This window comes from Homarus americanus, unplaced genomic scaffold, assembly GCF_018991925.1.
Source record: "Homarus americanus isolate GMGI-L3 unplaced genomic scaffold, GMGI_Hamer_2.0 scaffold48406, whole genome shotgun sequence".
In the NCBI taxonomy this organism is placed as follows: domain Eukaryota; kingdom Metazoa; phylum Arthropoda; class Malacostraca; order Decapoda; family Nephropidae; genus Homarus; species Homarus americanus.
In genome coordinates, this window is record NW_024753828.1 from 3,004,799 (window position 1) to 3,030,935 (window position 26,137).

At 39.7% G+C, this 26,137-nt stretch overlaps 1 protein-coding gene across 1 annotated transcript in view; it reads left to right on the plus strand.

Annotated features, from left to right (window-relative positions):
* The first annotated feature begins 427 nt into the window (after positions 1 to 427).
* LOC121855492 (golgin subfamily A member 4-like) overlaps positions 428 to 26,137 on the plus strand; it is a 107,610-nt gene continuing 81,900 nt past the window's right edge. The window contains exons 1-8 of the mRNA XM_042350468.1: positions 428 to 587; positions 2,314 to 2,367; positions 9,220 to 9,297; positions 9,764 to 9,842; positions 11,073 to 11,320; positions 11,562 to 11,689; positions 22,610 to 22,706; positions 23,458 to 23,574. Coding sequence (XP_042206402.1) covers positions 489 to 587; positions 2,314 to 2,367; positions 9,220 to 9,297; positions 9,764 to 9,842; positions 11,073 to 11,320; positions 11,562 to 11,689; positions 22,610 to 22,706; positions 23,458 to 23,574 — 900 coding nt within the window. The 5' untranslated portion in view covers positions 428 to 488. The remainder of the gene's footprint in view (positions 588 to 2,313; positions 2,368 to 9,219; positions 9,298 to 9,763; positions 9,843 to 11,072; positions 11,321 to 11,561; positions 11,690 to 22,609; positions 22,707 to 23,457; positions 23,575 to 26,137) is intronic.

Here is a 26,137-nt window from a genome sequence, read left to right on the forward strand (position 1 = left end):
TTAAGACCAGACTTGACCAACACTGGAACAAGTTCAGATACATTCAGGAGCCAGATGCCCAATACTTGCCAACATTGCGTAATGGAGACATGACCGATGACTCAAGTGGCTAACAAGCCGATCAGTGGTGAAGAGGACAAAAGTATAAAAAATAAAAGATTTCTGAGGGACTCCCCAGGTTTAAATTTGACCCTGAAATATATGGATATAAGTTGATAGATAGATAGATAGGAAAAATACGTAATTATCTTTGGTCCGTATGTATAAATCTCATCACTGAGTATAATCAACTATCTTATTAAATTATTTATTTCTTTACAATATGCTGAGTATCACATATTTCGAATGATTTTACTGAAAAACACAAAAAATAATAAAATTTTCATGCAGGCAAGAATTTTGTATCAGACATTCAGAGTCTAAGCGACCAATGGAAGACTAAGTGGATTGAGGTTGGAATATGGTGAATTTCGTCTTATTTTGCGAATATGTTAAAGAAAATACGGGACAAAATTACAGAGGAGGTGCAACAGACATCGTTAAGACTCCCAGTATCTGTTCAGCAGTCTGTACAGCAGTTAACACAGGTAGACAAGTGTTGCAATGCTCAAATATGTCTAGCCCTTGTAGCCTGTGTTATTGTTTATATTTTGACAGCTGGTAAAATTCACACCTACTTATGGTAAATTCTCTTTCAAGATGGTTAATACAAGACCGAATAGTTAAGAGTGGAATAGAGATATTAAAGGATAAAATATGGAATTATATCTGTGTTAGGAGGTAGTTTGTGTTATAAGTTACGTGGGAAAGTGACCCAGTCTTGAGGTGATGATGACCTGGTTCCCATTCATGTATAGGGAGTTATATGGTGACATAATTTTTTCAGGTGGTGTGTTTATAAAGTGTCACAGTTGATAGGGCAAATAAAGCAATATATAGATTTAGTTTCTTACCATAACATGAAATAATATTGTCCTACTAAATTACCCTTTATGAACCCTAACGTTCATATTTTTTCATAAAATATTGTGTAAAATTCAAGGGTAAAGTTGAAGAAGACAGTTAGCACCAGAAGAACTATGTGGAATTGCACCAAATTTTCAAGAGTTGTTTGGTTGATACTAAACACGAAAATCGAAACGACAATACACATAACCTACAGTATTAGAATCTGACCTAATCTGACCTAATCTGACCTAACCTTATCACTTAACCAAGCTAACTTTACCTAATCTCCTCCTCCTCTTCCAAGTGTTCAAGCTGGTCTTTAGTAACAAGAGTTGACTTCTTGAGGGTGTCAAACTAGAAATGAAAGATTAATCCTAAAATCTTATATTCTTGCTTAACCTATAGCCAGGTAGTTCAGACATCCTCCTAATCCCTTGTATTCATGGTAAGTCATGTAAGTCATCTAGAAACTAAAACAAATAGGTAGATTTGCCATGAAATCAAAATGTTTGCTTGTATTGGTAGCACAAGTAGTACTGACAAGGCAACTTGACTTTAATTAGACCTCCTGACTCCAGAGGGAAGCCAGCCTTTGTTCCTAAACTCTCTCGTCTGAGGGTAATGCTTGTAATAGGCAATTGTAAAATCAGCCCCAACTGTCAAATGAGAGCAAACCTTAATGACCAAGCCAATAAAAGGGGTTAACACAGTAACAAGAGCTGTCTAGCAATGGACTAGTGGACTTTTAAAAATAGGATCTCTTTATCAGTTCTCCATATACAGTACAGTACTGTATTATTGAGAATGGAGTGAAAGACTTGACTCTCCTCCCTCTTCCTGGAGTTAAGAAAAGAAAGCAGCCAGAGAAGTGAAGGGACCATGGCCCATTTGAGGGAAGAAAGGAGTGTGTATAAGTGCATTCATCTATGAATCATCAACTATTCTTCCTTGAACAACAGTAATTGCTGTTTTGTAGGACCCAATGTAAGACTTGATTATGGCTGCAACAGTGGCTGTTTTGACAACCTTTTGCTATTTTATCCACCATGACAGGATGGGCTCTGTTACAAAATATTAACAAGCATTCTGAACTGTAAGATGTTCTCTTGATTCTTGATCGTAAAATGGGTTTTCAGGATTCTGTCTCCCAGAGATTTTTCTTTTAATATGAGGCCATGTTTCCAAATATTACATTGAGCCATCTAACCCTGAAGTATTGTATGAGAAGTACTCACTGATGTTATAAGAAGTATTTAAAGATCAATTTTTTATTGTGTTTTGTATTGTGTTACTGAAATAGAAACATGCAAGCAGGCAGGACTTACCCAAGCGTCACCCACTAAAGCTTACTCACTTACTTTACAGAAGTCAGCTACGGATCAGTGGCTTGAGGCCGTTAATGAGGGAAGCCAATTGAATGTAAGATTGTCATGTTGATGAGGTTACAGGTTGCAAGGCTTTGGGTGATATACGTAACAGTAGTTGTTGCTGTGGATGGGAGCAATTTGAGCATAAATGAATAATGGTCTGCTGTTTGGACCACTTTATTCTTAAATAAAAGAACCACAAAATTCATTGTAATACTGTGCTTAATTTCAAAATGCTGTAATTCCTATATTATTCATTTTAATCATAATGTAGTATGTTTTGATAATAATATTGTGCTATATTATATGCAACAGAAATTAAAGATTGGATCATTGTGGACAGTGTGACCAGTGTTGTGCTCAGAAACCATCCACACAAGTTAGTAAAGATATTAACTCACCTTCTGCAGCAACCATCTCACTTTGCCTCTGCTTTATTGTCTCCCTTCATCTGCTCACATGTCTATGGCCCATTCTGTGTTGCATACATTCTGCCTGAAACATAATTGGTAAATTTTTCCTGTTATATAATAGAAAATCATCTGGTCTGTTAATTCCTTGTATAGAATGGGTGTTTATATTGGTAAAAGCTATAAACTTTCGCTTTCTCAGGTATATTGATGATCTGAAAATTACTTCCTTATTGGGTTGATTTCTAACATTACTTCTACACGGTGATTGGGATGAACTTAAACTCTTCACAGATTGTTACCAAAATCTTTAATTTCCTTAGTTTTGGTTAATGTAAATACTGGTCAACCAGGGCCATCCAGTTGATTTTGATTTTCAGGACCAGGACTGTTATCATCCAGGCTACAGCTGACCTAAACCTTGAATATTGTGGAGCAGATCAAGTAGAGTGTGGAGGATCCAGAAGATGGTTAACTTCTCTAATATTTCAGATCGATGTCATTATGATCACTAATATCGATGTCATTATGATCACTAATACAGTTTCTGGGATATGCTAATCAAGCTTAATATTGTATATATGTATTCCTTGGTTATCACTATTGATACTGTATGTCCCTAAAGAATATCTTGCTATGTAGAGTGTGAGATACAAGTGTTGACCGCAATACAATGGATCTACAGTACAGTATATACGATGGATCAGTTTACAATGATGAGCACCATTTACTGCTATGTGATGGTTAAGATAAGTTTTACGATGGTCGCGGCCTCTGAGGTTTGTTTACAAAACCTAATAAATACTAACAAAGTTATTTTATAAGATATTCTTATTAATTTCCTTATCTTAACTATTGCATACTGTGTTATGAATTTATGTGTGACAAGGACATGTATATAAAGACAGCTATTGACTCTGCTTCCTGAGAGACATTCAGTGAAATTGTTAATATTCTGTACTTCTCAAAGTACAGTATAGTACAAAGAGATATACAGTACATACATAAAATATAATTTGCAACTTGTATGAGATTGCATATTTTCATAAGATGGAATGCACACACACACACACACCATTCCCCAAATATGTAACTGTATATTTTCAGCCTTCTGGCTGCCAAGCTCTTTCAATACACCGTTAATTATTATTATTACACACACACACACACACACACACATACATATATACATATATATATATATATATATATATATATATATATATATATATATATATATATATATATATATATATATATATATATATATATATATATATATATATATATATATATTATTAATTTTTTATATAGCAGGACTGTGCAGATTATATGGATCATTTATTCGTCTTGGGCAAGTGACTTCTGAAATATACTTGCCTGAATATTTTTTTTTTACTTGCCCAGACAAATTTTTTGGAGGAAATTTATTTGCCCAGATTGTTCTATGGGAAAAGTTACATAATCATCTTAAAACAGTCAAATTTATGATGTGTATCAACTTAAGGATAACTTGTGTCAGTCTAAATGATGTCGGAGGTGTTAACACTTGTCATGTGATGTCAAAATTCTTTGTCACCTCACCTCACACCTTCAGGGTGTGTGGGGTGGTGGAGGCAGCACCTGTCATTACTCACCTAAACTACCACTCCTCCCCTATAAACTGGTGTCAGTGGCATTAATATTTATCGTGTGATGTCATAACTCTTGTCACCCCACGTATACAGCCTGTCAGCTCGGTGGTTCCTTTGAAATGCTGACAAGTTGACCGACTGATTAGAGGCTGCTTGGTGGCTTAATGTAGAGATAAATTACTTGCACCTGACATAGGTCACTAATCCTGGTACACCGATGACCTCCCTGGTAAAACATGGATGGTGAGGTGGGATTAATCAGAGTCTAACAAACTCCCGTCTAGGTACAGTATTGTATTTACTTCCCAAAATATTGGCTTTTCACCAGGCTGCCGACCAGGCTGCTGAGCACTGCTATCTGCACAGCCTGTTTCATATACTGTACAGTGTCAAGTTTTTCCAGCATATAGTGTACAGTCATCCCCTGACATTTGAGAGGTTTCCCGGTATGAAGGTAAATTTTCTCAACCTCGGAAAAATCGCACATCTCCGGAAATTTTCTGGGTTACTGTACTGTACTGGGGAAAGTTTTCTGAGAGTAAACTATGCATCTTATGCAGAGTTGTATTGTACAGTATTATTTATACAAACACCACTGTACATGTACAATATACTGTATTGTAAATAAACAATATATACTGTACTACTGTACGTATAGACTATACTGTACACATCAGCAGATGCTGTTGTCTTGAGCGTGTCGTGCAGGCAGGCCAAATGGTGATATGATGTTACAGGAATGCCTGCCTCTATTCTGTACCATCTCCTGTAGCAGGTGTTACTAACTGTCACTCTCCTCTCCCTCCATGAAGGAGGAAGTGTACATGCACTGTATACTGTACATACATCCTCTACACACTAGCCAACAGTAGGCTTGCACTGTCCACTCTGCTATGCACAGTACTGTACATATGGTACTTTAACACTTATTGAATGTACAGTACAGTACAGTATATGTAACTGTAATCACCTTTTGTCGTAAAAATGCTTTAACGATATTGTTGGCTGATTATATGCTGGTACAGTAATTTACAGTACAACACAGATTGTATGCAAAAACAGCAGTGAACGAGTGGACAAGCCTGTACTGTACAATGGCAACAGACAATGAACTGAGAGTGTCATGCAAGAGTTTGAGGATATAGGCTGCAAGATATATCAGCTAGTCATAGACATCCCATGCAGTCACATGACAGTAGTAAGCCAATCGTAGTTCAAGAGCATTCTGAGCTTACCTACCCATGTGCTCTGCAAGCATTCCCACATCGGAAACATGATGTAATATCTCGGAAATTCGTTCGTATATCCAGAATGGAGAGATTTTTTTCGGAATTTCTTGGAATGCTAAGAATATTCCGGGTATTGGAGAGTATACAGTGGGGTATGCTATGACGAATCTAATTGGTTCTAGAACCTTGTTCGTTATAGCATTCGTTTGTTATAGGATTAATCCGTTCCAGGCCCCCAAATACAACCACTTAACACTGAAAAATATAATATAAAATTGTAAAAATTGTAAAAAAGTGCATAAATATGCATCTAAACCCCTGAAATAAAGAATATCATTAATACTTGTAATAATAAAACAATAAATTAGAAAAAATAAATAAAAAAATTTAAATTATGTTCGTTGTAGGAGTTTCGTTCGTTATAGCATTCTCAATTTTATAGGTAAAACCGTTCGTTATAGGAATATTCGTAGTAGGATCCGTTCGTTATAGCATACCCCACTGTACCATGGATTGAAGATTCCAGCTAACGGGAAGATTGCTACCAATAATGCAAACAATTTTCTCACATAAATCAGTGTGATAAGGGAGGATTAGGTTCTAAGCTGGTCAAATTAGGTTCATTTGTTGCTTAATATGAAATGAAAAACACTTAAAAATGTACTTATTATGTAAATACTGTTCAGCAACAAATAAAAAATCTTATTATTACAGTATATTAAATATACAGTATACTGTACAGTACATTAATAAATAAAACTTACTGGTATATGATAACAGTACAGTACTCAATGTTCATTCATTTTGCAGTGGAGAAAAACATGCTAAAAATAAGTTTTTAAAGGTTTAATAAATAAATATACAGTGGTCCCTTGGTTAACGAATGCCTCGGTTAACGAAATTTCGGTTAACAAATTACATTCCATAAAAATCTTCATTTCGATTAATGAAAAAAAATTCGGTTAACGAATTCCTTACAAATTCCTCTCAACATGTTTTCGCTTGCTCACCAGCTGGAATATTAGTCCGCCAACACAGTAATCGGTTCTAGGGCTTGAATTCGTTCCCATTTGAGTAAATATCAAGAAGGTTGTACTATCCAATAATTTTACAAGTTTTATATTAAAATTTTAACAATTATTGAACATAATTGAAGTACAGGAAACTAGTTTTTAGCGCGCCAAACAGCCACTTGACTCACCCAGCAGGCGTCAGTTTGTGTCTCTGCTCAGTGGAGGTAACATCTTGCTTGAGACTCTCTTAAACATAAACTATTTTTACATTTTTACAGAACAATTATTGGTCATTCTGAAATTTATTTTACATATTGACAATATATAGTGCAGTGCAGTGTTGATTTAAAGAAAATAATCTTGAATTACACCAAGTGAACTTAAAATTTTATGGGTGAAATGACAGCATGAAGCATGGGGTGATTTCTCTTCCACCCCCACTTCCTTCTCTTTTCCCTTCTCCTCCACCCCCACTTCTAATTCCCATCATCATCATCAACCAGGAGCCTTCTACAAACACACCTCAAAGTAAGTGTACTTTACTGCATTTATTTTTAGTTTGTATGTAATTTTCGGTGAGCTGGAACCAATTACAGTACCCAAAATCCCATTGAAACAATGGTTTCGGTTAACGAACGACCTTCTGGAACGAATTGTGTTCGTTAACTGAGGGACCACTAAAAGAAAGACAGTCATTCAGCTGATAAAAATATAGTTTCCCTTCATGTCGTCTACTAGCAGATTTTTCAAATTATTGTACAGTACATATTAATGCTACAGTATATTGAACATTTTATTACCTCCCATAAATTGTTGAAGGCGTGAATACGAAATATTTTATGGGTACTCGAATAATCCGGGATTATTGTATATGTGTAACTGAATACAGTATGGCATGTGAATAAAAAATAAGCGAATATACGAGTACAAGTACAGTAGTGCAGTACTGTACTGTAGTGGGTGTACGAATAAAGTGGACACCCTGTACTGTACAGTTCTTTGTGGTGATACAAAGGAAATTTCTCCTGGATACATTTGGTGAAGTGTTACCTCACTGGTGAATAGTGTAAAAACAGAATTGTGTTGCATGAATGCATGTTAAACAAGGAATACCTGTACAGTAGGGTATTATAATCCAAGTTCTTGTGATATTTTCATATTCCATGGTTAATTTAAGAGTAACATGGTTGTTGAAGATCTAGTTAACCCAGAACCTATATTAGTGTACAGTACTGTACTGTATAGACTAGGGAATTAATTTTCATGGCTTACCGGCTTACTGGCCTACACTAAATGGCTCAAGTAATGTGTTTATTAAGCCTGCCAAATTTTAGACCCAGGAGATCCAAAGTATTAATGGCTGCATAATACAGTAGCCATTGATAAGATATACTGTACTCTACCTTGTGAACTACAGTATCTTATGATTAATTCTTCCTTCCCATCTTAGCCATTTCTCCTTCAAGTTGAGACCAAGACTGAGATTTATTTATACTGTTTGCTGTACATAAGCCAAATTATTTGGATAATTTCTTTAACTAAAAAATTAGGGTCTAGGTCTGGAAAGTCAGTGTAATCTGTAAACTCTCACATATTCAGTGTTATATATATCTATGTTCACTGCACTAGTTTGCACCACACAATGCACAAAATGTAATGTTGAAATGGTAATGAAGTTCTGGTCCTCACAGTGATAATAGAGCGCACTGAATCACAAACTCACAATCGCAGTAATCAGTGTACAGTACTGTAATGTAATGTGCATGGAGTCGGATACCTCGGTTGATCTTAATTTTTTAACTTTGTTACATGTACATATGATCTTTTATTCAGAATGTGCAAAAATAAAATTAATGGTAAAAAACATAAAGGGAATAAACATTTCTTATGTGGGTGGAACTTATCACAGAGCGAAGTAGATACACGTCTTTTTTTTTTTACTGTTACATTCACACACAATCTTTCATACAGAATGTGAAAACAAATATATATATATATATATATATATATATATATATATATATATATATATATATATATATATATATATATATATATATATATATATATATATATATATATATATATATATATATATATATATATATATACTGTATATATATATATATATATATATATATATATATATGTATATATATATATATATATCAAATGGTCAAAAACATAAAGGAATTAAACCTTTATTATATATGTGGGAGCTAGTACAAGAGAGTGGGGGAGATGGAGTGGTGTTCTCTCATGGTTCTGCTGGCTTGTGTTCTTAGGTAGCTTGAGTCTGAAATCCCCCACCCTCTGGAATTTTCAACCTTGCAATATAGACATTACAGACTCCTGCCCATCCCAGAACTTTGCTTTGGCCAAACAGGACAAGCCCCCCCCCCCCATTAGTCCAGATTTGGCAAAGTTTACTGTATGTGCGTGTGTGTTCTCTTCAAGGTGTACAATACAGTATACTGTATATTGCTACTGATTAATGCTGTCTACAAAATATTATGCTACTGTACTTTATGTTGACCATGAGCTTTTTGGAATATTCTTGATAATTTTTGGGTTGGTGCAGATAAAAAAAAGCTGATTGTCTAATTAATCTCTTGCAGCTATCACCATTCAGTGGGGCAGCAACCTCACCAGGCGAACAGAAGAAAGAATTAGAGACAGGATCACTCCAAGATGAGGTTTGTATAATACAGTACAATAATTCTCCATACCAGATAAAAGATAACTTGATTTTTTCTCCATTACATTATGTGTACTGTACTAATGATATGCTCTGTTGGACCTGAGTAAAGCTTTAACATTTTAGTAAGTGAAGTAATGAAGGTACTGTACTATAACCTCCTTATATTCAGTCAGCTATTGGCCTCCTTCTACCATCAGAGTGGTGAATAAAGAATGTAGATGTGCTTCATATGAAAATTTAAATTTATATGTTATTGGAAAATTGTCTGGATATTGGAAATGATTTTTTTCTGCTTATCAGAGGAGTCCAGTACGTGCATGAAGATGGGGTATGCAAAAAACCTATTCACTGGTCACTATATACAGTATGCACATTTATCTTTTGTTTTACTATGCAAGTTTAAATGGCAATTACTGAAGTACAAGGGGATAATCTTATTTGATATTTGTCTCCTGGCACAGCTGCTGGTGGACATCTCAGATATTAGGCCAGCAGGACACAATAAGGATCTTTTCAGCATTGATGAGGACAGTCGTGAAGGTGAGTCATGGATCATGCTTGTAGTGCGTCCTCGTGTTGTATTACGGATGGAAATCATTTTATGGTAACTAACATCAAGCAGGAATGAAAAGTTTACACTTTTTTATTGAGCCCTGTAGGTCATTCTTGAGATATGTCTTTTATTGTTAAGAAATATTGAGTGGGGGAGGGGAATACAGTAGATGCCCATGACTGATCCATTCTTAGGCAGTTGTTTGTGTGGGATACCTGGCCTTCATTCAGATTATCAGCCACATGAAAAAACTCTACCCCGGGGTGTAGTATTATTGGAGTTGTACTGTATCTTTCATATCATGTTGATCAGTTCCATTACTGTTGCCTGTGTTCAGATCCAGATTTTAGCCTTTCCCTTTGGTAATGGTAAATATTATAGTTAAGAAGAATCATAACTTTGACAAGGAGAAGTCGTGGAAAAAGTTTCCAGTTTTGTGTTTAAACCTTGTTGATTTGGTGTTTGGGAGTAAGGACAACAGTACAACATGTCAGATTTTTGCTAATTGTGATGCTTGTAAACTTATATTAAATGACTTGTCTTTCATTTGAAACTTGTAAGGACAATGATTAATAAAAGTGAAGCTTATGTCAGGGTTCCCAGAAGACTGGATAAAATCTTATCATGGAAATTGTCCTAAAATGAGAAGTCATAGAATCTTGTCTGAGGCAACTATTTACCCGCTGATGAAGATCAGGATTATGGCAGTCTCCCAGTTTGTTGAGTTCTCCAAATCTTGGTTTCACTGTACAGTACATTTTTAGACCTAATTGATTTTCAGAATTCTATTATATTCAGTACAGTAATCATATTCTATGGCATTATGGGAAAGGCTGAAATCCCATTTTGTAGTTGGACCGACTTGGGCAACCCAGGTACCTCTCCCCTCTCTATTAGGGTCCTGAGGTGATTGACTGTGAAATGGTTCTCCGAAGCTGATCACTACAGTTGATAAGTGCATTTGTGTTAGTGTGACAGCAAGATGTGAGGCTTTCAGCCTTTTATATAGGTATTGAATCCATTAAGTCTCTTTTTAAAAACCTGAATATTGTGGAAAAGTAAAAACCTATTTTGAGATTGGTTTTTGTCACATGTCTAGTTCTTGGGAACCAGGAGTTTTAACAATATGGAAAGTATTTCATATTTATTTGACATAATTCCATTTTACTTGTAGACACATAATTACAAGTACAGTACTGCAATTATTATTTTTTCAGGCTCTCCTAGTAAGTCTGGATTCCAGTTAGTGGACTTAAGTGATGCAGAGACCTTCACCCCTGCTGACTCTGGGGGGGGTCCAGGTCACGGGCAAGGAGTGGCTGGGGTGACATTTGACCCTACCATAACAATGAGCAGCAGCCCTACCCATAGAGCCAGACGGGACTCGTCTGGCTCTAGTGTCAGTGATGTTAGTGGCCTCTTCCCCATCTATGAGGTTCCTGGAGTGTCTTTCAATATGCCACAGGTACTGTGTTCATGTGTGTAATGTTCCAGAAGTAAAACAGTTATCTTAGTAGTTATTTAACACCACACCACAAGCATCCCAATAAATACCTGACCATTTTTTTATGTAGCCCATGCTGTACCTCTTATTAACAACAATATTGTATAATGTACTGTATGTGGCAAGTTGTAAGAAAATTTTGAGTGTGTTGTATTAGGATTCTGCTAATGGAACCTTCTTGAACCTTTCTGCTGCTTGACAGAGTGACTTGGAATCATCAAGTGAATGGGAGGACAGCAGCAATACGGCCGTTGTGGACCGACTGAGCAAGGACACCGTTTACCAAGCTTACCTCAAAATGCGACAGCGCTACCACAAGTACAAGGGCCGGTATGATGTGTGGTTGTTCATCTGTTGGTGTGTGTCTAATCTTTTTTTGTTGAGTTTTAATTTAGCGCTTTTCTGGTCATGGCTGTTTAGTTTTTAGAGGTGAACATTGACACTGACTTCTTTACATCACTACAATCTGTTGCTCTCTTGTTTAGAATCTTGCATGAATTGCAGGAGTCTTTTATGTAGTGATGAAACTAATGAGCTGTAATGAAGTCTCCATCCTTTGCTATACATTATTAGCATGAGTCTGCATCCCTGCCTCTTATGTTATACTGGTATGTATCTTAACTTGATCCAGTGGTCAATCAAGCAATACTTGAAATTATCCAAATTTTGGCAAGGCTTCAGTTTAATGATTCAGACTTCTATAACCCCAGATAATATAAGATTCTTTACAAGCCATGTACAAATGGAGATTAAATTTGATAGACCCAGTTATGGAATATACATTCATAAGTTTTAACATGTACATTAAAAAAAAATTTAGCTCCTCATTATCCCGTTATTGTAATGAACAGTCCCTGAGTGGTGGTGGGCAGGTAGGAGGTTCAGGATATTTTGAGTACTGTGCTGTATGTGAGAAGAGATTAAAGGGTCCCACCCAGAGATTAACTTGAAGGTACAGGTATCCCTTGTTTAACACTAAGGATGTTCCTGAAAATCTAACGTTAAGAAAAATTATCGTTAAATGAGGGATGATAAAGTAAAAACAAATGAAGAAAATTACGTATATTTTCCCGAAATTAGGAGTTGAGAAATAACCGCTCAGGGTGCTAAGTCTGGCATCCATCTCTCTCTCTCTCTCACACTGGTTCAGTGAACATCTCCCAACTTCCCAAGCATTCTCTTGTAAAGTTGGTGCTATAAGTGTTTACAATGCAGAATTGTACTGTATATATTATGCTGTAGTGCAGTAGCACCCCATCACCTCTGACACCTACCACCTGGCACCACAAGCTTGAATTATCCTCATCCTTCTCCTGCAGTGCTGGTAAGTGTTCAATTTTGTGTAGGTTTTCTGATTATGGAAGGTCATTGGGACCAAAAGGTTGGGAATTGGGGTGGGATGAAAGACCGGGAGGAAAGTACCTTGATAACTCTGAAAATTTTATAACTCGGAATGGTTAGAGCCCCATGTATTCTGAGTTATCAAGGGTTTACTGTATCCCATCCATCCAACTATCAGCTGGTGAAATCACAGACTCACACTGTCCCAGGCAGGTTGTGGTTGACTGGTGGTGGCACTGGTAGAGGGAGGCCACTCTGGGAGTTTGGGGACAGTAGGAGTTATCTAACTGCACTCATTAAGGCAACTGTACCCATTATTGAAAGGAGTAGAAGGGGGCAACCTATAATGATGAAGGAGGTGGTGGTAATGAGTGAGATTGTGATGAAGAGTTGAGGGAGAGGATGTGCTGGTTACTCATGGTAACTGCTACATGGCCGGGTGTTTGTCATCAGCTGATGTCTACCACCACAATTTATCCTTACAGTATTAATTGTATCAAAACAAATGAATACACAATCTGGTGGCTGGCAAGTGAATTTCCATACAGTATTTGTAAAGTACAGTGTTGTAAAGTACAGTAATCCCGTGTTTTTCGTGGGAATTACGTTCCTGAAACCCCTGCGAAAAGCCACGAATACTCTTTTAGGAATCACTGTACCTGTGGCCACCAAATAGCTCAGGTAGGTCACCATGCCATGCTCTCCACTCACGGTCCAGTGGTCACACTGATCACTGATGCACTGTACCGGCATTTACTAACATCATTATTTGAAACTAATCATATTGTAGTATAATAATGGAAAAACGTAAACACAGTTACCGGTATATACAAAAAATTTTTATTTACAAGTAAATAAAAAATGTTATATTTCGCTGAGGTCGGCAACACCTGCATTGCCAGCCTCTCCCTGCTGTCCCGGCGTCTGCCCGCCCTCACGCAGTCACACCAGCCAGCCAGTCCTCTTCCACCCTCTTTCCTCTACTTGAAGACTTGTATTCTGACAAAAGACACAAATGAATTGTCAGTCTTCACCACAGCTCGAGCCATAGCTCATACCACCTCTGAGCTTGTCCAATAAAACTCTTTCTTCCGTTAAGGTCATCACTATTCTTGATCTCTTGGTAACTTTAGAGTCTTTGCTAGTAATATTTGCCTTTGATGAGGCTGGCGTATGTCCCGGAGCCATGTGGAATGCACGTGGAAGGACAAACAGAAGAGGTAATCACAGTAGCGTTCACAGTACGGTAGGCACTTGTGGACTGTGGCTTCTCGGAGCAGCAGGTGTCTGAGGCGGAAAAGGGTGGCGTCTGTTTGCCGCACCACACAAGGGAATATCGAAAATGGCGCGAAATTTAAAAAAAATTTTTAAAGGATATTTTATATACAGTACAGGTAGTCCCCGACTTAGGACAGACTCGACTTACATCCACCCGCACTTACAACCGCCTCAGTTGTACCAAAATGTGGTAAAATTATGTATTTTTGAGTCCCTAAGTCAGTACACAGACAAAATTTTCATCTGTAATTCACTTTAAAATGGCTGGCAAGCTTAAATGTGACTGTTTTGTGGTGCTGAGAAGAAAAAGAGACCTAAATTTTCGATTTTCTATGTGTTATTTAAGCATTTCTGACTTACGACCATTTCGACTTACGACCTGGATGTCAGTCCCTAACCCCGTCGTAAGTCGGGGAGTACCTGTATATATAATTTTTTCGTAAAAATATTGCGAATGGTGAAAACCGCGATAAAAAAAAGGCAAAATACACGGGATTACTGTACAGGTAGGCTTACTCTTCCGAATGGGAATTTTCATGAGTAAAATGGGTAACTGTAGTTTCCATGCAAAAGGTGTTCTGATACCTTGTTGTTGACTGAAAAAAATAAGTGACCATCAATCATTGTAAACACACAAGTAAGGATATGTACATACATAAACCAGTTGCTCAGAAATGATGCAGCACGAGATATCACCACTTGCATTTTACTTCTAGTACACCATCATGCCAAAGGCTCCTCTTTAGGAATGTGATTTGAATGTTAAGGATAATCTAATTTTAGAAGTTATATTAGATTTTTTGTTCCCAGTTACAGATTTGGGGCCTTGGAGCCTGGAGATCAACCCATGAGACTTACTGGCTTAGCTGAGTTGTTTGATCCCAACTCAATCCTTAAATGGAATGCCAGAAACAATCCATTATATTTAGTATATGAAGTTTGTAGGTTATGTATCTAAGCTACTGTGCCGAGTAGCATTTATATATGTAATCACGTGGCAACACTGCACGTGTTATGTGGCAACATTGCCCCGAGGCTGCCAAATGGCAAGGCAGTCTCAGTCTGACTCTGTGGGCCGTGCATGGCACACGCTAGTCGCCACTTGTATTTCTCCTATCCGTTAATAAATGGACTTCAGTGTTACCCAGTGTTTCCCTACCCATCACTGCCGTCTTCAGGGAACACTTGGAACCTTCATGGCGCAGTGAGTAGGATCTGTGGACTTACAAGTGTGTGAACAATGGACAGTTAGCCGGCGATGTGCTCGTCGACTCTTAGTGTGTTGTGTTGCGTTGCGTTGTGTTTCGCCGCGACGTGCAGTGTTGCGTCGTCACAGTGTGTTTTAGTGACGGTGGCAGTGTTAGTGTCAGTGTATTATTGTGTCTAGAGCTGAGAGTTGAGCATTGGCCTGTCTTTTGTGGTACCCACGGAGCACGCAGGCGTACACCCTTCTCGTGTGACATCCGGGGAGACACTGACGTTCTTGCCTCCACAGCGGCCACCACGAGCTGCTCTCTGACACACACACACACACACACACACACACTCACGGACAGGACAGTGGACTCTATGCGTTATTTCTGCGCTGTTTATGTCATATATATGTGGTTCGAGCTGATGAGGCGCCACTTTACATACTAAACCGCCCAGTTCAAGCATACTAAGATGGGCGGTAAGAAGGGACAACGTCAAGATGGGAGACACGACTCCCCAACACCATCCCCTCCACCGGGCGCAGACTCTCATTCTCCACCTCCAGCGACGGACATTGCCACAATTCTGAGGTGGATGGACGACAAGGACGAGAGACGCAGAGAGATGGAACTTCAAAGGGAGGAGACACGAAGAGAGGAGGAAAAGGCGCGTTTTGATGCACTATTGGCAACCCTGGCGCTAACCCACCCTCCCTCACTCGCAGGTATCGCGCACCAAGGCGCCAGTACCCTCCCTCCTCCACCACACCAGCGTCCTCCAGGCACTCTTGCTACTCCAACAGCTCCCAAGGCATCTGTTCAACCCCCACTCGCCCTCTTACCAGACGTCACGTTTCAGCATTTTCGTGAGTGGAGGCGGCGGTGGACAGATTACTCCACGATGGTGGACCTTGACAGCATGCCTCCAAACAAACAGCTCATCCAACTGCGGATGTGTTTGTCGCTGGAGACCCAGAGAGTTTTGGAGCACACGTTGCAAGTGCCACCTGATTCTACCTCTTCAGTGACGGATGTGCTCGACCTTTTGCAGGAGCACGTTAAGGGTTGGAATAACGAGGCTTTGCGTCGCCGCGCCTTCACCAGCTGCAAGCAGGCGGAGAATGAATCCTTTGACGACTTTTTTGTATGTTTGAAGAGTTTGTCGGAGGAGATCGACGTCTGCAAGGCGCACAGCCGGGAATGTGAGGAAGCCTGGATCAAGCACGGGATCTTGACAGGTGTCAGGCAAGAAGAATTGGTGCAGCGACTCATCCCCCTGGACGCTTCCTCCACACTCCAGGTGGTAGTGACTGAATGTCGGTCATACGAGGCCACCAAGTCCGCCACCTCTGCCTTATGGGCCCCACCTGCTGTGAGACCTATCTCACAGTACAAGAAGGGTAAGAAGGCGGCCAACAACGTGAAGGCTGCCGCACGTTCTTCCTGTGGCAGCTGTGGAAAGCAGCATGACCCCAAGACATGCCCGGCCGCCGACGCACTGTGTCGTGGATGTGACCGGAAGGACCACTGGTCTAACACAGACAGGTGCCCTGCACGAGGCCACAAGTGTCAGGCCTGCGGTCGCTATGGACACTACGACAAGTGCTGCCGCCAACCCAAGCCCAAAAGCCCGAGACGAGGAGGAAAGCAGCGCACTTCCCTCGGGGTGGTTCGCACGCAGCCCCAAGCAGCAGCTGAGTCACATCAGGAGGGTGGAATCAACCACACGCTCCAGGGCTACCCCTTCCCCTACCATCCGCGTCGCCGTCACACACAGTGATGTGTCGGGGTCACATCGAGGTGATACCGGACACCGGCGCTGATACTACGGTGATAGGCCTGAAACACCTCCTGAAACTGGGCCTCACCAAACGCGGCCTGGGACCACCGCCGCAGCTGCAGTACTACAATGCGGACGGTTCCCAGATGCCGGACGCTGTGGGCTCCTTTCATGCTGAGATCACTTACGGCGACAGGTCGTGTCACGGATGGATCGACGTGCAGCCTACTCTCGCTACACCCTTGTTGTCGTGGGAGCACTGCAAGGAGTTAGGCGTGGTGCCAGGAGACTTTCCCGAGCAGATCCCAGCCGCTCGGTACACCGCCAGCAGGGTGCGTGAGTCAACGGGCGACGCGCCTGGCACTGCCACACAGAGCTGCCCAGAACCCGCGTCCAATCCCACCCACACAGGACGCTCCCCTGCCCAGATCCTGTATGGTCACCCTCTCCGCTCTTGCGTTCCTGCACACGCCAAGGCCTTTGGGAAGGACTGGCAGACCAGAGCCGAGAGCTGCGACCGCCGCGCCGCTTCACGTGCCCAGGACGCCAAGGCTCGGTATGAAGACCGTGCCCGCCCTCTTCAGCCACTGGAGATTGGTGCCCTTGTCCGCGTCCAGGACCTGACGACGACACGTTGGGACAAGGTGGGCATAGTGATGGGCGTCGGCCGGTCGCGGGACTACAAGGTCAGGATGCCGAGCGGCCGTGTCTGGTGGAGGAACCGCAGCTTCCTCCGGCCAGTCCCACCCCCTGCTGCTGGCCCCCTGACCGAGGATGAGTCCTCTACACCTCACGAGGATCCGCCCCACAGTGCACCTCGACGCTCGGAGCGACTTAGGACTAAGAAGTCCGCTCAAGACAGACTATGAGCATGGGGGGGGGGAGATGTAGGTTATGTATCTAAGCTACTGTGCCGAGTAGCATTTACATATCTAATCACGTGGCAACACTGCACGTGTTATGTGGCAACATTGCCCCGAGGCTGCCATATGGCAAGGCAGTCTCAGTCTGACTCTGTGGGCCATGCATGGCACACGCTAGTCACCACTTGTATTTCTCCTATCCGTTAATAAATGGACTTCAGTGTTGCCCGGTGTTTCCCTACCCATCACTGCCTTCTTCAGGGAACACTTGTAACCTTCAAAGTTATTGATGTTGAGATTAAGGATTTATTTGATAAGTTTTAGCAAGTTGAGGTTATGAGAAAGTGGTTGTGAAATGTTCACACTGGCTCTCTTATTCCATGCCTGCCACATCCTCAACTTAGTGCTTTGCTTTCTTTTACCATTTCTTCTCCTGAGGCTTCTCTTCCCTTTTATCCACCCCATACACAAGGTGGCAGCAGAAGAAAGATGATATATAGAGAGAAACCATTCTGAAAATTTATCTAACACTGTAAGTTATCCTAACAGTGATATATTATTTTGGTATTCATATTTATTCAATTCAGCAACCTTGAGGCATTTTTACTATATGACACAGCTTTGAATACCACAAGATATATTGTACTGAATAGAATATTCAGGCTCACCGAGAGGGTGGAGATACAGTGATAAAATCCCTTGGGAGGTCACAATTAGGGAGATGATATTTAGGATTACTGTTTTAACAAAATAATTGATCAATAAACAGAAAATGTAAGCAAATAAATTTTTTTTTGTAGACATACCGTAACATTTCTAGTATGGTATGTATTTGATATTATGGATATTATGTAATTTTCATAAAATTTGTCAATTGGTAGGATTATGTTTTTTGCTGTCACTTGGATCTCCCATCCCCTCACTCTGAGGGCCCTGGGGGCGAGTTATTCTAGTATTGAATCAGGAATTTCAGCTGTTGACAATGAGTCAATGAGTATGCTAAGGCCCAGGTACATTCAGGCACAGTTCCACCTGGCACAATGGTAATTATAAATAATAATAATTAACGGTTTATTGAAAAAGTTCTGCAGCCCGAAGGCTGAAAATATACATTAGACATAAATGACTTATTACTGTACATACATTGGTGGTTTAACAAAAGCCTTCATTGGAGAAAGGTAAAGGAACATACAGTGAACATACAGATTAATGTTTACAGTGGAGGTCACGTAGATCATTTGCGTTGAGGTGTTGAACAGCAGACACGTACAGGTAATGTAGTAACCCTCACAGATGGTGTTATGACGGGCATCACGTGGTGTAGTAGTTCCCTCACAGGTGGTGTTATGAGGGGCTTGATGTGGTTTAGTAATTCCCTCACATGGTGTTATGAAGGACCTGATGTGGTGTAGTAATTCCCTCACAGATGGTGTTGTGAGGAACCTCAGATGATGCTGTAGCAGCTCATTCACTACGTGGTGTCGTAGCATCATGGGGACACAACGTGGTCTGGTGTCACAGGACCTCACTCATTCAAGTGAGTGAGGTGTGGTCCCAGGCCTCCCTATCGTGGACGGATTAACACATAGCTGGTGTTGTTGAGTCTCAGGGGCAGTTATCACTGGGTACCTGGGACCTCACTGTGTGAAGGTTAGCTTGGGTACGACTCGGCTGTTACTGTTGAGTTGTTTTTCACTGACTTAGGCACTGTTCATCACTGTTCACCTCTGTTCAACACTGGTTCCACTCCTTTCCTAAATGAAATAGTAACTTCTGGCTAGAACTTGTTGATATTCCGGTGGGGAAGAGGGTTCAGGGGAGGGAGTTGGTATGGGCCAACATAACAGTTGACCTGGCTGCTGCCAGAACAGCGCCAGGTACGTCTTGACCCTTCGGTGGTCAAGGGTGACGTGACGTAAGGCGGTAGAAGGAAAGTGAGCCTGGGGGGCGGGGGGGGGGGAACAGGTGTACCAGTGTAATGTCTTTAGCAGGTAATCCTCAATCTGTGTAAGTTAACATTGAGATAAATCAGTAAAATATTATTCCTTCCTGTCTGCTTTATTCTGTTTACAAAATATTACTCTTAATGTTAATTTTTGGAATAACACCTGGGGCAAGAAATGTTTGGATTCAGAAATAGTGGAGGATTGCTTATTTTTTATCATTACTCTGACTACTATCAGGTCATTCTGGGAGTTTTATTATCATGTTAACACAGAGCTGCCACATTTCAGAAAATGCACCAACCATTGTACCAGGTGGAACTATGACCGACTGTACAGTTGCTCACAGGTATAGTGTTCCACACCTCGTTGACCTTTACAAACATGCGGCAATGTTTGAGTCATAGTTGAACTTTCTTTACAGATATTACATCTATCATATCACTTTGTATAAATATCAAGTACAAATGTCACCCCAAAAATATATTGTTGGTCACATGTTTGGAAAAGCCACTGAGGGGTGGATCAGTACACCTGTGGGCAACTGTAGCTATCCTTTCTTGGGGCTCCTGGTTACTCACAACAGCCCTGAGTCAAATTTGGTGTTGGGCCGTGACTTTCACATTATAAAAAAAGACATAAGCAACCTAGCTATCTAAAATGTATAAGTCAGTATTTCAATTAGTAGTCTTTAAATTAGAAATACAGTACAGTACAGTACAGTACAGTACAGTATAGTGTAGTATGTGTATTATCATGAGGTACTGTATTGTGTATTATTGCTTTGGGTTTTTCTTGTTATCTTTTAGCTGGTTTACAAGTAAGTACAGTACTGCATGTGTATATGTAAGCAATCTTTGAGTACTTTATGGTTAGGTCATCAGTAGTATCTCAGGTACAGTAACTTGTTTCTAGTTTGAGATCTTATTTTTGGTAGTTTGTCTTTTGTTTAACATTGACTTTATAAAGATGAGGTAATTCTGACCCTTGACTTATCTTTATTCCTTCCTCAAAATGCTTTATATCCTACTAAGTCTTGCATGTGTAGTTTTAATCTGTATTATTGGCTTGTGTTATGAGTCCCAGTATTTTTCATTTTTACCCTATTTGTAATGTTTGACTGTGTAAGGTCATAGCATGAAATTACAGTACAGTAATTTCAGGATAATAACACCTTTTATGCTTGCCAGTATCTGACATACAAAGTGCTTTACTTCTAAGCTTGTTTACTACAGTATTTTCTTTTGATTAAATATTTTTTTAAGTTATATAATCCTGATCTTTCATGGTCTGATGTTCATATTAGGCAGTTTATGTACAGTATAACCAAACCTAGGGTTCCCAGGAATCCCAAAATTGTTCACTGAAAATCATTATAAAACTTGTTGACCTGCCTTTCAGAACCCTATTCACTTAATATAAAGATACCACTCAATACAGAAATCTACACGTTTACTCCATCATACTGTACTAACACAAACACTTCTGAACCCTCACATGTCTCAGCTAAAAAAGTATTATTTCAAGGGTTGGTTCTTCCTTTCCAGTCAACTAGTCAGGATGAGTCAACACTCTTGCTTTGTTTCATCCCTGTAATATTTTATTTAGTTCCAGTAACAGTGTTGGGAGTCCTTGAAGTCATTGGTTTTCAGCCCATAGACTTGTTTGACTGTACAGTGAACCCTCACTTTACGCGGTTAATTCAACCCACAGCGGCCCGCGTGAAGTAAGAAACGCGTAAAGTGAACAACATAACATATGGGATTAATTGAAATAGAGACCGGGCCAACCCCCAAACTCCACTTTTTCCCGACACAATACGTACGTTTTACTAAACATAACCTCTTAACTTTATGATGGTATTCACCCGCACATAATATAGAAGGGAACAGTCAATAAGAGAAGAATAAACTGAAGGTTAGGTTAGAAAAAAACAAGGCTGGGGTTAACACTTACGTTAGTAGAAGAGCGCTGTTGAGCGCTTCTTGTGATGTTCATGTGCTCCTTTATCTTGGCTGCATCCTTCTTAATTGTCCCGATCGTAGACTCGTTAACACCATGCTGGCGTGCGAGATCAACCTGTCTTGTTCCTTTCTCCAACTCTTGTATGATCTTATACTTAATTTCGTAGCTTAAGGAACGTCGTGTCTTCTTTGGCTTAGGGCGGCTGGGTCCAGGTAAGGAAAGGTTTCTCTCTGGGGGCGGTGGTCCGGCGGAAGCCATTTTACAGAACAATGGATTCACGTATACACGGTGTGGCCTGGAGGGATGAAACTGCCGCGGCTAGGTCAAGTGTTGTCTTTCCTCCCTCCCTCCCACGGGTGGACACGTCATATTACTTTAAATCAATCACAGCTAGCAGCGGAGGGAGGTAAGGATGCATGGCCCAATCACAGTCCGATACGTTATATGACGTCACTGATAACGCAACAAAGACACACACTGCGCAACCTACTCGCGCTGCTTACACAACATGGCGGATGGCGGGAGAGATGGCGGGAGGTTTGAATCCAAAAATGGCCGGCTCGCCAGCCGCTCTCCGCGTAAAGGGGTACACGCACTGCGGAAAGTGAGCATTCCGGTTTCGGCAGGGTACCGCGTAAACGTGGAAACGCGTAAAGTGGGACCGCGTAAAGCGAGGGTTGACTGTACAGTACTTGAAATACCTGATCTGTGTATGGTTATAAGATGAGAGTTCGGATTGAATTCCCCATTTGTACATTTATCTTATTTTTTTTTATCACTAAATCGATGTAAAAGTTATACTCATAAACTTTTCAGACTTTTATTTCATGTTTGAAGTACAGTACAGTACAGAATAGATCAGTATTCTAACCATGTGATTTCTGCAGGTACGCTGATTTAGCTCGGGCATACAAAGACAAAGAAAGAGAATCAGACAAATTGCGAGATGTTCTCACTAAAACACAAGATAAAGCTCTGCGAAAAGTAAGTGAATGGTACTATTTCATGGACACTTTATTTATTCTCTACTTTTGACCATTTGTGTGATGTTACTGTTATTATCACATTAATAATACTGTAGTCTACATAAATCCCCTTATTTTATATTGATATTGTACATCTAATTCAGTCTGAAGAGTTTGATTAAATAATGTACTGTATGTTTTCAGATAATCGGCATATAAAAAAAATGCATTGGCAGATATTATGTATTTTATGTACCCAGAGTTTTTGTGTAGGTACAGTAATAATCTGGTGAAATTTATGGCTTATGAGTCATTTATCAAGTGACTTGGTTAGAACTTCTGTAGAGCAGACCATGACAACTGTCTTAAGTAAACAGGGTGAGGTAAGAACTATACTACAAAGCTGTTTAAAACATACAGCCAGGCATAGAACTCAACTGTACAATACTGTACAGATATAGTAGTAGACCCCTGAAGCCACTAGATCAGTTTATGAAAGTTATAGAAAGAGTGATCAAGAAATTACAATTAGGGTTTAAACCAGGTAGAGGGATTACAGGTGCAATATTTATGGGGATCATCCTCTCCCCCATAATTATAACAAAATTTGTACTCGGTCACAAACTCATGATTCTGTTGTGAATTTTTCATAATTAGAGATATATGGTTAAATAAGGATATAATGTGCAAATATATCAACTTGAATGTTTTGATGAAATATTTTATAAAAAACTTTTTAAATGTGTGTAATTTTGGTTTGTAATGAATAGGTGAGTGAGCTGAAGGAGCAATGCACATTAGAGCAGCAGGCAAAAGCTCACCTGGAGCAGGAGCTTCGCAGTGACCTGGAGGAAAAGGACCACAAGATCACAGCTCTCCAGACTAAGGTAAACTAACTGTAGGTAAGGATGTAAGGTGACAGGCCGAGGTGTTTTGTGGTGTTACTGTTTTTTTTTTTTTTCAATTGTTTCATCATTAGATGCTTAACTTAACCAAGTGAATATTTAAATATTGATAAATGTTTTACTGTACAATACTGTATATGGGTTGTGACTTAATTTGAATTAAATAATAGAAAATCAGGCAACAAAAAATTTAAACAGGAAATGGTCACAAGCATTTCATTAATATTTCCTTTGGGGTAAAAAAAGAGTAATCTTATCAAATATATACAGTAGAGTAATCATATCAAAATATATGACTATAAATTGTGAGCAAATGATGAGGTATTGTACTCTTTCTTAACTGTCAGATGACCTTTGATTCCAAATGGGCAGCGAAGAACCTCTCAAAAGCTACCATTATCAACCCTGTGGAGGCTTGAAAAATTTAGAAAATATATTTTTTTCCACATCATATGTGATGATGGGGGAGTAATGATGACTAATAAGGTGATCATCTGGTGACCTCTGACTACAAGTGTTCTGTAATTGGTTAGTTAAAAACTTTAAGGCACCAGTCGTCATGGCCTTATACTGTATTACCTTACTATTAGTTTTTTTTTTTGAGGGGGGGACGGGGGGAATTCTAAATCTTTTTATCTAAATGCTTTCATATAAAAATGGCTACAGGGCACTGAAATTGTGCGTGGTTATCGCTTACGCGATTGGTTGAAATGTGGCTATAGTTATAGCTTACGTGAAAAGCCATGGGTAGTTCGGGTAGCGGTATAGCATTAATTTACTGATCTTCTGCTTATTTATCCCCAGATTCAACAATTAGTTATTGGACATTATTTTAATAATGTACAGTATCAGTACTGTAGTGAATAAATAAAAACAAACTGGCAAATGTGGCAACAGCCAATTTCCCCCCTTCCCCCACCTTCAGCACGTTCACAGTGTTATCTCTCATAACTATTAGCTCTTGTTAGGCCTATATCAGATCTGATTAGACCACTGTACAGTATCCCCATTAAAGACAATACAGTACTGTATATATTTTAATAATAAATAAGGTAATATATTTAAAAAAAATAAATTGTTTTTTAATGAACTGTACCACAGTGCTGTATATTACTTTTGTCTTTATTCAAGACATCTTCAGGTCATGAGACCCACTGATTCCTCACCCCAACAATGGGTGACCTGATAATGCATCAGGTCAGTAATAGAAGACCACTAATCCCTCACCCCACCTTCACCACAAATGAGAGAAGAGTTTATATACAATGGGTGATCCGATATTACATCAGGTTAGGTCAGTAACACGAGACAATGAGGAGAAATTTACTTTTTCCCACAGACATATCGTGGGTGGGCTCAGTGCGGTTAGTACGCATTAGCCTGTCGTCATGGAGAGTCGTCCCTTAACCTTTCACGATAAAAGTCGTGTAGTTGTAGTGTAGTATTACTGGAAACTATGCTATGATTATGTTATAAATGCATTTATTTGTGGGATTATTATTCTGATAATTATTTCTATGCATTACTTGCTCTACCAAACATAAAGACAGCCAGACAGCATGGCGACAGACTGTGTGTGTGTCGCCGAGCACTTTTTATGAAAAATAGTGCAATTAATATAAATTCTAAATTAATTTTTTATAGGAAATAAGTATTATGATCAGTAAATATATGCATTACTGGCAATCCCGGACACAAAGGTAAGCAGAAAATGGCCGCTAAGTGCGTAGTGACCACGAGCGCTCCCCGTCAAAACAAGCTGTCCCCTTATCTCTCTCGCCACTGTGGCCCCAGGGAAGTTTCTAGAGGGTCAATATATATTTTTTTCTTACTTATTTTTTATTGTTTTATCATTTAAAAGGGATAAAAATTATTTTTGGAAAAGTGAATTTTTCTCGATCTACCCCGTGTGGGGTGTACAGCCAGCAGCACCCTAGCCCGGGGCGTAGGGGTTAAACTAACATTCTTTTCTTCCTGCACTTTTCTTAGAGGCCATTATAACATCTTAAAAAGGGTTTGGGGTACTAGAAATTCATATTTTGGCAACAATGTGACTAGTGATTTTAGCAGCACAACTGTTGCTTGGAAACTGAGAGACTGAGGAGTGTGGGGCCAAACTGATGGAGGAAAACTGTGGGAAGTCTGGACGGTCACCAGGTCGAGCAGATTTTGGCTGGAATAACCAAAATACGGATAATAGAGGCCAAAATTATTGAGGGTTTCTTGTATACTTAATTTTCAAGTTCAGTGTCATAGACATTAGTTATTTTTCCTTTGAAGGAAATACTGCACTGAGTTATTTAAAATTCCAAAGTAAATTCATAAATAAATACCATCCAAGCTTCCCTTATGGTTTATACTTCTCTGTTTAAAACTGAGTAAATTTTCTTGTGATTGTATCAAAAGTGAGGGACATTATGGATCACATAAAGTACGTACACCCAATTCAAGTCCAAATACTTTTCTGTGAGGAGATACTGTACAAGAATAATATTTCTAACAGTGCTGGTGTTGAGCAACTCTGTTTAGTGAACAGTTCTGGGGG